This window comes from Polyergus mexicanus, unplaced genomic scaffold (assembly GCF_030449975.1).
Source record: "Polyergus mexicanus isolate NDT 795.1 unplaced genomic scaffold, iyPolMexi1.0 SCAF_3, whole genome shotgun sequence".
Lineage (NCBI taxonomy): Eukaryota > Metazoa > Arthropoda > Insecta > Hymenoptera > Formicidae > Polyergus > Polyergus mexicanus.
This window is the reverse complement of record NW_027223323.1, coordinates 8,323,684-8,335,368: the sequence shown is the minus strand read 5'-3', so window position 1 is coordinate 8,335,368 and position 11,685 is coordinate 8,323,684. Positions and strand designations below refer to the sequence as shown.

The window sequence follows — 11,685 nt, the reverse complement described above, 5'->3', positions numbered from 1 at the left end:
TTCTACGTGTAAAGCTTTCCAAACTAGCAAAATCGATAGTTAATATGTCTACGCCGGGATAAGATAATAAAAAATACACGAGCGGAATACTTGACACCGTTTCATTCGCCGAGATTAAATTGAGAAATAAAGTTTTCCAAAAACTTATTTAATTCGCTTGCTGCCATGGAATTTTCGTTCGGATAAGCTCGCGAAGCGAAAGAGCGTAAAAAATTTTCCTGTCGACTATATATTTATTCTCTTCATACCGCACACGGCACACCCCGTCTATGCCCTCTTTACTTGTTGCTGCCGGTAGCTGTCAAAGTACCATGCGCGTTTCTATCGATCCTACGCCCTCTCGCCCTATATAAAAGCCGTCGTCATTGGCGGTCGGTCCTGGTCGAAAAAGAACAGGACGGGACTCCATATCGGGAGAATCGTCGTCAACGATATTGTGACATAGTAACAAAATTTTAAAAATTAAATCAAAGATAACCGCACACTAGACCGGATTTATCGGAGGGTATCACGCGGATGAGACATTAAATCAATCAGGTACGTATCATCACGCGCGCCGAAAGACTCTCAACTAATCTCAATTAATTAATTTCTCGCTCGACAGTTCTTGCTCGTCGTCGGTTATAATTCATCTCCGCGATCGAGCTTCCCTTCTCGCGATTGATATTCCTGAGTGAGTGTGTGTGCAACGCAATCGAACTGATTAAATTAATTATCTGAAAATTTTCTATCGCTGTTGATCGTGGATATCATTCTCGCGCGATCCGATTCTCGAAAATGATCGGAATGCAATTCCGTTTTTCCTCGTCGAGGCAAAATTGCGAAACTCGCGCTTCACCTTTTGTGCTGACATCGTTCGCGACGAAATAAATTTGATCGTTGCTTGCCGATTGCGAAACATGACATGAGCAAATACGCGACTGTAATCGCAATGTCGGATCATCATATGATAATTTGATTCGCGCCGCAAATATCTGACCCACTTGCTTTAATGCCATTATTATAATAATGATTTCATTTCATATAGATTTTGAGAATGTCAAGAAATTTGTGTACATGATAATCCTTCGTTTAATAAATTTCATATTATTATTATTATTTATGTGGAAATTATATATAATTAAATTTATATATAAATTATTTTATATTCAAAATTATTTTATATTTATTATATAATTTATAATTTATGAATTATATAATTTTATTTTTTTAATTATTATACATATATTTTTATCCGCACACACACACACACACAAACTATAGTAGATTAATTTGTAGCTTTTTTACGTAGCATTTAAACGCAATACAAATTTTATTAATAACATTTAAACGCGGTATTCAAAGCGAAAAGGTTGAATGTCGTTTCAAATATTTGCAAACTGACATATGTGAAAAATTTACATTCGCTACATAATTTATAATTAATTTATAAATATCATTTCAAAGAACGGTACATTTATCGATCCCGAAGGAAACGTTCGTATTGCGTGACGATAGCTTGTATTTGCGTATCCTTAATTGCTTCGTTACATTTTAATTACTTAACTTATAATAACATAATGTATATTGATTCTTTTATGTTTATTTAACTCAATTCTTTCTTTAATTATTCAATTATATTAACTATATCTGAAATATTTTTTCGTTATAATTTCTTTCCTTTATATTCTGTAGCATATTTTTTTCACTTTACTATGTGTTATTTTATATATTATAATTTCCGATTATACATAAAGTACGAAGAATTTTTTTTACCAGTGACAGTAATTGGATTATGATCTTGTTTTGCCTTACGCAGTTGCGTTACATCGTTCTCGATACGTCTTCATTCGCGCGAAGGACTTCGCTACCCTATTAACAAAATCGATATCATCTTAGTGCATAATATGCAAAATAGATACATAGATATAATCAATGGATCAATAGATATATAATCAATATATCTATATTTATTATAAAGTAGGGTTCAATCTTACGATTGAGTTAAATAAAGAATTCAAAGAATTTAATTAAAAGAATGAAGATTATAATATATAAAACGTAAGATTACCAGAGAAAAAATTAATAAAGATTACAGTTTCTATTTAAAAAATTTTGAAATAAATATAAAAATTATAATACAATATAATCTCCACTTTTTTCATATGTATATATATATATATATATATATATATAAATTGAAAATATTTATATAAATTAATATAATTTTCACAAAAACAGAGATAAAAAATACATATAATAGAAAAAAATGTGTTTTTTATAAGAGAAAAAATTTGGAAAAATAGATATGTCAATTATGGAGAAATTATCAGGTGATTTCGATTATATCGATAATATTGCACAAAACTACGTTTCTGCCAGTTCGAGCATCAATGGCATCGCGAAGGTGGATGCTGCCGCTGCTGATCCTGGGAACCGGCGCGATCGCGTCGATTCCCGCGGCTCGGCAGACGAACCGGGAATCCCTCAGGAGCGCCCTGGACGCCGTCGCGCGAAAACAGAGATCCCTAGATGCGGCGGACACCCCGGAATATTATAACGATCTCCACTCGTTCAAGTATCACGGTGGTGGCGCCGACCGCAAGTTCGATCGCGACTTCGACGAGGAGGACGAGGAGATCGAGTTCCTGCCAGGCGGTAAGAGCACAGGAACCGAGAAATTCTAAGAGAGATTTCTCGTCGCGTATAAAAGCAAATCCCGTGCCTTCTCTCATCGTGTTTCTCGATCTATATAATATATTTATAACGCGGTAGAAATATTTTTATGAATTTTACACGATATTGAATTTATACTGATTAATTCCATCGCGATTTCAGATAACGGCCAGCTAGAAACGGCGGGGGAGGGTCTCCAGGGTCTGAACAACAAGTTGTTGGAGAGAGCAATGCTCGATTATTTGAAGAACCTGCCCGAGCAGGTAAATTTTTTGATTTGGCGAATATCTAAATAAAGAAGGCGGGTAGTAATAAAGACGGCCAATTTTTTATTCCCGAATCGCAAAATTAGATCCCGCGCAACTTGATCTAATTTCTGGATAATTTGTCAAGATGATTAACATTTACAGGAAGAGCCGGTAGCCTCGATCTTTCGCGAACGCGAGCGAAGCGGCAGCCGCAAACGAGGCGGCGCCGGTGACCGATTGAATCTGGACGACCAAGGTCTGGCGAGGCTGTTCTTGGAGGAACTGCAGAACGGTTCTCCGTATGGTTCGCTTGATGAGATAGACGACGACGAGTATTTAACCGCTTTACAAACGCTTTACGACAGATACAAAGCTGGTAGAGGGAACAAAGTATACGAGTGAGTTGGATTCCCGATCTGTGCAAGTTTCTGCGATCCATTACAAAAACTATAATTATATAAAATATAAGGAATTTTTCATTAATTCAATTTAATTTAATTTTTATTCATTTAAAATAACGTAGTTAATAAAATGAATTCTAGACGAATTTTAATTTAATTTCAACAGTCGCGGAAATTTTTTTTTTTTTTTACAGATATTGGTAATACATTGCATTCATATCGCTAAAATTTCATTGTTTTCGCAAAAAGATTTTCGTCTTATTAAAGAAATAGGATACTAATAACCGTTAATATAGTTTCTAAAAAAATAATACTTTTGTTCGACATAGAACGGCAGGACCAATGTTTTGGGGCGACCCGCTTAGCAAGGACTCGTCACTAAGGAAGGAAGACGACGAAGAGTTCGCGGATCAAAATAAGAACATCCTGTATTTGCCACCTACGTTGGAACGTAGAAACGTGAACGGTCGATACCCTATCGGTCATGAGTTCGGCAACTATCGCAGGCTGACGAAGCGATATCCGGTTGCTAAGAGAAGCCCCAGACCCACCCAGACTAAGCTAAAGACCACGGATCCTAAGGTGATACAATAAAGGATGGTGTCCCATCGTTTAAGGATAAAGGAGATAACATCGTCCTGTTACTTGTAATCGTTCGCCTCCTCGATATATAATAAGCTTTTTTTTAATTGCTAAATCGTTCGTATCGTTCTATTACGACGAAATATTATCGTAACCCTACGTGAAAAAATATATTTCTATGAATATACTTCTGTATATAAATGCAACATTATATAAAGATATATACTGTAGTATATAAATATGCATTTGACTATACATTGCAAGGTTGCTCAAGACCTGGGAGCTTTATTCGGCACGCAATCCATGGACACGCACAATCATACTCATAAATCCGATCACGGTTACGAACACGATCACGTACACAATCACGATCACGATCACGAACACGAACACGAACACGAACACGAACACGAACACGAACACGAACACGAGCACGGCCACGAGAGCACTTCGGAAACGCCGCCGAAAGTGACGCCGTCTTCGAAAGATCAAAAGGAAAACGCTACGAAGCAGGCTAAATCAAAATTCGTTCAAGTAAGAAAGAAGAGTGTCGATTGGTCGCAATATTTCGGCATCGATCGTAGAAAGAAGAAGGCTACTTTCACGGCCGGACAGGATACGCAAAATCAGGACGACGAGTGGATGTTGCAGCGATATTATGAAGTATATATTGCAATTATTACAATTTATTATTAATAACAATATTCTCAAAAAAAAAAAAAAAAGATATAAGAAAGATATATTTATTATATATATTTTATTAACTTATATTAAATTATATTAAAAACTATAGATCGCGCGGTTTCTTATGGAATAAAATGATAATTAAGGCGTTTGTAAATCTTAACAGAATATGGCTGAGAATTTAAAACCAAAGAACGACGAGAACGAGCGAAAAGAAAACCTCGAGCAGATGGATTCGGAATTTTGGCATATTCCAAAAAAGGAGGACGAGACGGATACGCAGAAGGTAAATTTTGTTCTACATTTTCGCGATGTAATTTGATTTGATTATAAACATAAAATTAATTTAATTTAATATATATAAGAAATTGTGACATTTTGTTCAGAGTATCTCAAAAAAGTATCTTTATTCTCAAAATTATTAATTATTTCACGATTTAAATATCAACACTTTTAGAAAGTATAATTAAAATTAGATTGAATTGGTTTAATTATTATTCTCTGCATTATAATTACAATTTAAGTGGAAAATGTACAAGAAAAATATGAATTAAATATCAATTAAAAAGATATTGATATATAAATAATGATTAATAAAATGAAATAAAATTTATAAAAAGGATAAATTAATGGCGCAAATGGTGGCGGCTTACTCGATGCAGAAGATGCGCAAGGTGCTGAACGAGCTCCTAAAAACCATCCTGGCTCAGAAAGAGGCGCAAAGGATGCAGAAGGAGAATAATCAGACGTCGAGTTTCCGCGAGAATAGCAACGCAAACATTAACAGTGGTAAAACGGATGATAAACGGAGCGGTATCAATAATAATATAGACGATGGCGAATGTAAGTATGCGAGAAAAGATTAGAGAATCATACAAAAAATTACGTAAATTATACAGGAAAATCCCCAGATTTAACTCTAACAATAACAGCACGTCAACAGAACGTCACATGTTTTATCACGATTTGTTAAATTAAAATTTCCACAAAGAATTCTTCTGCGAGCCTATCTAATCTTGTTAAATTTCTGTCTCCTATAATTTTATTATCTACAATTTAATGAATCTGTTCGAACAACAGCTGTAATAGATTATATGATATACAATTGTTTGGATTATACAGTCATCGAGGAACCTAACAGCTGTCCGGAATTAGAAGCCATTGAATGGCGATGCCGAAACGTGGACAATCTCGCCGGCGATACATCTCGGATGCTTTACGTGCCCTGCGTGAAGCTGCAGATCTGTAAAGCTTGCGTATGTCCATTCAATCTATATCTTTTCATTACACAGACTTTCGACCTAATCAATACAATAATACAATTTTGGAAGATTATATATAAATCAATCTATAATAGCCTAAAATTTCATAAAAAACATAAAAAACATCTCTTAAATCCATAATTCCAAACTCGTCTTCAAATATTTTTTTAAATATAATAAAGAATATATTTTTCTACATCAAAATATTCTTAGAATCTCTCCCGAATATTTGGGTACTTTTTTCTAATATTTTACACAGAGAGATATTCCCTATTGTAATGAGCGCTTTATTATCATTGCACTAGGTGCAGGACGAGGAAATGGCGACGCTGCTACCCTGCGCCGTCAATTACGCGCTGGAGGCTCGTAAGGTATGCAACGCGTTGGACTCCAGGGAAAAACGATTATTGAGCCGGTTGACGGCGGCGACGACCGAGACCCGCTACGCCGAGCGACAATCGTGCGCGAATGCCGCGGTGCTCCTGTCACAGCTGCAGTCCCCGGCGACCGTGGCCGCCAAGTGTCGCGCGGATTCCTGCATACGGCGTTATCACGCTCGATACCGGTACTTCCGCACGCCGCCGATGATGTACGAGGCACCGAATCGCCGTCCGCACCACGCGGGTGCCCTCGACGCGTTGCAACAAACCATGTCCGAGCGATAAGAACGAGACCACGTGGATGAAGGCTCGGCTCCGGTTCCGCATCGGTGATATTTACGGTCCGACCGCCAATTGTCCGGACGATTTATTTCCTCCTGAAACCTATTCTCAATACGGAGATCTGAATACGGAGACCAATCATGATTTTATTAAGACTCTATTGTTGTTATATATATATATATATATATATATATATTTATATTGTTTAACAAATTGTGGTTTTTAAATTTATTTTTTTGGTCTACTCTGAGAATGTTTCGTCCGGATAATCGGCAGCTCATCTGCATAATAAAGGATAAATCGAGCATAATAAAGGATAAATCGAGAAATTAACCCTTAACGGATATCGCGAATTTTATTATAAGTTCCTGTAGTCTCTCTAATGAGCTTCCATATAGAAAAAAAATTATTCAAAAGAGTCTTATAAAGGACTGATTTTAATCATATCATTTTGTATGCGTACGTGCGGTATGTAATGAATGTACGTGTCTGACTTTTTTTTTTGCATTTTATTATCAATTGCTGTAATGTTTCTTTTTTAATTAGTGGACTTTCTGAGAGAACCCCCGCGGTATCCGCTGAGGGTTAATGGACTGGCACACGAAAGTTTGTTCTCGAAACGAAATAAACTGGATCAGGATAACTATCGGGAATTATATCGTTTGTCGGAATAAAAATCGGAGCAAAAAAAAAAAAAATAATTTGAATTTCCATTTTCTTTCGATTCGAGACAGCAAATTCAGATTTCGAACAAATACTCGATCCTGCTCCTTTTACACACGACGTTCCTTCATGATTTTACATATAAAAATTCTTTGTCGGCAAAATTTCAGAGGATATAGAATTTTAAAAAAATATATATCTTATTAGCGAAATAATGAGTTTTGCCTGCTAGAAAAAAAAAATTGAAGAATTTTGAATCCGAAAATAAGTAGATAATATATTTAATTAACGAGAGACAAAAAAGGCGTTTTATCTATTTACGAGGTGTGCCATTCGCGCGAATGGCTTTTCAAACCACGACCTCCTTTCTCTTCCGCTGAACTAAACAACGAGACTAATGAATTATAGGGACAATAATATAACGAGACCCGCAACACAGATCACAATCACGACGACACCGAACATTTTGCGTATATATATATATATGTGTGTTCGAACGACATTTCTGGACGAGCGCCTCGCAAATAAAATCGGGCGTGAAATCGAATGGAAATACAAGTATATATGTAAACCAACGTTAAGTATCTAAAGAGCATGAAAACGAAAAAAGAAAAAAACATGTCGCCGCGAGCGCGTCTATTTCCTCTAACTTCCGTATATATATGTGTAACAAAAAAAAATAAAATAAAATAAAATAAAAAAAAATAAAAACTCGCGTCGAAAAATTTCAGCGAGGATAAGATTAACGTCCATTTGTTTACATAATAAGTTCTCGCACGCTCTAATATAAGCGCCGAGATGAAAGAGAAGGATGGAAAATGTGCGAGGAGAGAAAGAAAGATAACGAGAGAGATACTCGACGCAGCTTCCAATGAGTCTATATCTATTTACTGTCTATTATATCAAGCGTTTACGTTATAAACAGTGTTACGGATACACGGTCGATGTGTCAGTCCTATATTCAAAATATAATAAATATATTTCAACATAAATACCTTCTCGTTATGAATGCGCGACCCGATAGCGTCTTCATCATCATCATCATCATCATTGGAGGGACCCGCGGGCTCGGAAACGATCCGCAACGATTCCAGTATCTCCAAACATTGCGGCTTGTAAAGCTTTAGTAATTCCAGTTGCATTCTCGCGCAATCAACTGCAACGTAAACGAAATTGAATTTTTGTTCGGATTAATTCGGTTAATTAAAATCTTCGAGGAAAGCTTTGAGAATATATATATATATATATACTCACTCCTGAGCTTCGACACCTGTTCGAGCCTGATTTTCAATTCCATCTGCGCTTTGTTGATCTGATCGAGCATCTCTTGATGAGGATCCTCCGACATGACTGCGAAAATTAATTAATTTAATAGGATAGATCACGCGATTCGCTTCTCGATATTTATGCGAGAAGAAGTTACAGAGAATAATTTCTCGATTTCTAAAAAACCAACATGGCCGTCTTGCCGCCAACACGAAAATGCGTGACTTACCGAGGGTTGCGTTCGAAAATCTATCGAATACAGTAACTTTGATCGACCAATCGGGAAGTTTTGCTTCTCCTGTCATGTGATTGGCCAATAGACGTGTGACTGTATTCCGAGTAGATTTTTGAACGCAATCTAATCGCTCAATAGTACGTGACGTCATACTGTTTTCGCGGCTATTCTTTCAAAATGTCACGTTAAATGATGGGCAATTTTTTGACGTTTAATCGATTATCAGGTAATTATTGGAAAATTATCAGTGCATTATGCTATTTAGATTTTCGAGCAATCTAGAAAATTCCATCAAACTATACTCTCTTCGGAAATTTTGAACCTCAGAATGAATGCCATTGTTTTTTCGAAATAATTAATAAATTGATAATAATGTATTAGAATAATAAATAAATGTGTATAATTAATTGATTCAAGTTTTATACATACATGCGCGGGAAGAAGATGCATCTCGTTCATCATCATTTCCGATGACGAGCCTGCGCGATGACGATTACGAAACGACGGCGACGGTTACGTCATGACGCATCGCGTCACATCTCCGTCAGCTGATTATTACCTTGCCTTGTCAAAGCCCGCGCGGTAGCAGTTGCAGCGGGGAAGAGAGGGGAAAGGGAGGCAGGAAGAGTAGGGTCCAGACCATGCGGATTCCCGCGACATTCCCGCCGCACTCTTCGGTCGATCATCGGAGCAAGTCAGCCGTTGTAAATCGAATTTCTCATGGTGGCGATCACCACGTGTCGCGCCGCCGCGGTCCTCAGGGCCGTGATACTCGGCGCGCCGGCATCCGGCAAGGGCACCGTATCCACGAGGATCGTCCAGCAGTTCGGCGTCACGCACATCTCCAGCGGCGATAGATTGCGTCTCCACGTGTCCACCGACACCAGTACGTGACGTCAATACTTGCGAGATAATATATATTCAAGTCATTATCATTTCGATAAAATCAGAATTCTTCATTTCTTCCTTTTCTCGCATTCTTGTCCTATTTTTGTTATAATCTTAAAAATACAATCGAATCGACATTTTCGGTAAAATGGAACATTTTCCCGTGATTTTATAATTAAATAGATTTTTAAAAAATGTATGTATGCGTTGTATTCATCTATTTACAGATCTAGGCAGGGAAGTGAAGAAGTACATGGACAGCGGTAGCTTCGTACCGGATGACACGATGATATCCCTCATCGGCGAGGAGATCCAATCGGTGACGAATCGAAATTGGCTGTTGGACGGTGAGTAAAGGAAATGACGCTGCCGCATCTAGACTATCGCAGTCAAGGTCGTTTTAAGTTTGTGTGCTGGCTTGATTTTTAAACGTGGACACAAATATCTTGGCATCGGTGCAGGATTCCCGAGGACGCTGACGCAGGCGGAGCGATTGCAGAAGCTGCAGCCGATCAATCTCGTAGTGAATCTCGTGGTGCCGACCTTTGTCATACTGGACCGCGTCAAAAGTAGATGGGTGCATTTATCTAGCGGTAGGGTCTACAATATCGGCTTCAACGATCCACGAGTGCCGGTAATCACGCAATAAATATTATCGCCCCTTATACTTTAAACACGCAGAAAGAGTATAAAATAGTGCAAAACTATATAAGCGACCTAATATTACACTATTACATAATTGCGATTATAACATAATAAAACTTGTATAACGTTTTGACACGATATGAAACAAGAGTCTTCTATTATGCTATAAAATAGCGAACCTCTATTAATTTATACATAAATAATGGATAATTGGACGGTTTGACGTTCAATACGTTAAAATCTTTTCGCAGGGCAAGGATGACGTAACGGGCGAGCCGTTGAGCCAGAGAGAGGACGACAAACCGGAAGTTGTGCAGAGGAGGCTGCAAGACTACGCGACGAAGACTGAGCCGGTCGTGCGGTTTTATCGTGAGATTGGAGTGTTGAAGGACTTTCACGGTAACACTACTGATGAAATGTGGCCGGAAATTAGAAAATGTATAGCACAATATTTTTGAATTTTAGATCAATTTTTTTTAGATAAATATATTTAAATGTACGCGGATGATCATCTCGAATAGATCCTCCCTCTTTCTCTCTGATCCTTAAATAGGTCTACTTAGATCTGTGTTTAAATCTGTTTGTAGGGCTATATCTTTTTCAATCTATATATAATTTTAACATATTTGAAAATTAGATCCACACGTACACAGATGTAGAGAAAAACAAGATTAGATAAAGTCCGAAAATTATATCTAAGAATATTTTTACATTCTTATCAAAGGATTGAGATAAACAGATCTATTTAAACCTATCTGGGATCTCTATCCAATTCGCACACACGATTTCAAATAGTAAGCGCTCTTGTTCTGCAATAACACAGAGAGAACACGTACTATAACGTTGCGCGCAATTTGCTTTCTCATTCACACATATAACAAACGTACACACGCGCGAATCACATTGCTTGCGATATCGACAATAATAAATGTTTTCGACGCGCAACACCGAGATAATCCAACGAGATCTTATAATAATTCAATATATTGAACGGCAACGATAGTCATATTGTAACAACTGTACCTAGCGCGCGAGAATTACATATACTCTATTAACCAATTATATATATATATAAACAGTAACGAATATACAGTGTTCCAGAAGTACTAAATGTTCCTTTAATAAAGAAATTTTTTTCCTTACAATTAGTGAGAAATTATCGAGACATAATTTTTACGAGCGGTTGAGAAAGATTTTCGCGATATTTAATGAAATACTTTCGGAACACCCTGTATATATTTACCGTGTCGTATTAATTTTTAGTTAGACTTTTGCAAAGTGAGCTGAAACAAAGTTGAGTAATGAAATAAACGCGAGCTATGCGTCGGTTATCTTCTTGCGATTATCTTTTTTTATGAATATAGTATGTATTTGCGAGCTAACTTGCTTGGCCAAAGTTCAAGGTATAGTACAAAGTAGTGATTCTAGGATTAATCGCCATGTAATCGCCACACATTTCTCACTTTATTTCCAACGTATATAGCGTTATCGATG

At 37.0% G+C, this 11,685-nt stretch overlaps 2 protein-coding genes across 2 annotated transcripts; both read left to right on the top strand.

Annotated features, from left to right (window-relative positions):
• The first annotated feature begins 366 nt into the window (after window positions 1-366).
• On the top strand, window positions 367-7,195 carry LOC138931724 (uncharacterized). Its single transcript, XM_070292771.1, has 10 exons — window positions 367-537; window positions 2,362-2,637; window positions 2,818-2,918; window positions 3,066-3,301; window positions 3,634-3,886; window positions 4,151-4,549; window positions 4,737-4,856; window positions 5,191-5,413; window positions 5,693-5,826; window positions 6,138-7,195. The coding sequence occupies exons 2-10, from the start codon at window positions 2,373-2,375 to the stop codon at window positions 6,495-6,497; spliced, it is 2,091 nt and encodes a 696-aa protein (XP_070148872.1). The 5' UTR covers window positions 367-537; window positions 2,362-2,372; the 3' UTR covers window positions 6,498-7,195.
• A 1,997-nt stretch (window positions 7,196-9,192) lies between these two features.
• On the top strand, window positions 9,193-11,096 carry Ak3 (Adenylate kinase 3). Its single transcript, XM_070292778.1, has 4 exons — window positions 9,193-9,544; window positions 9,774-9,893; window positions 10,008-10,180; window positions 10,443-11,096. Exons 1-4 carry the CDS (start codon window positions 9,379-9,381, stop codon window positions 10,647-10,649), a joined length of 666 nt encoding a protein of 221 aa, XP_070148879.1. The 5' UTR covers window positions 9,193-9,378; the 3' UTR covers window positions 10,650-11,096.
• The last annotated feature ends 589 nt before the right edge of the window (window positions 11,097-11,685 follow it).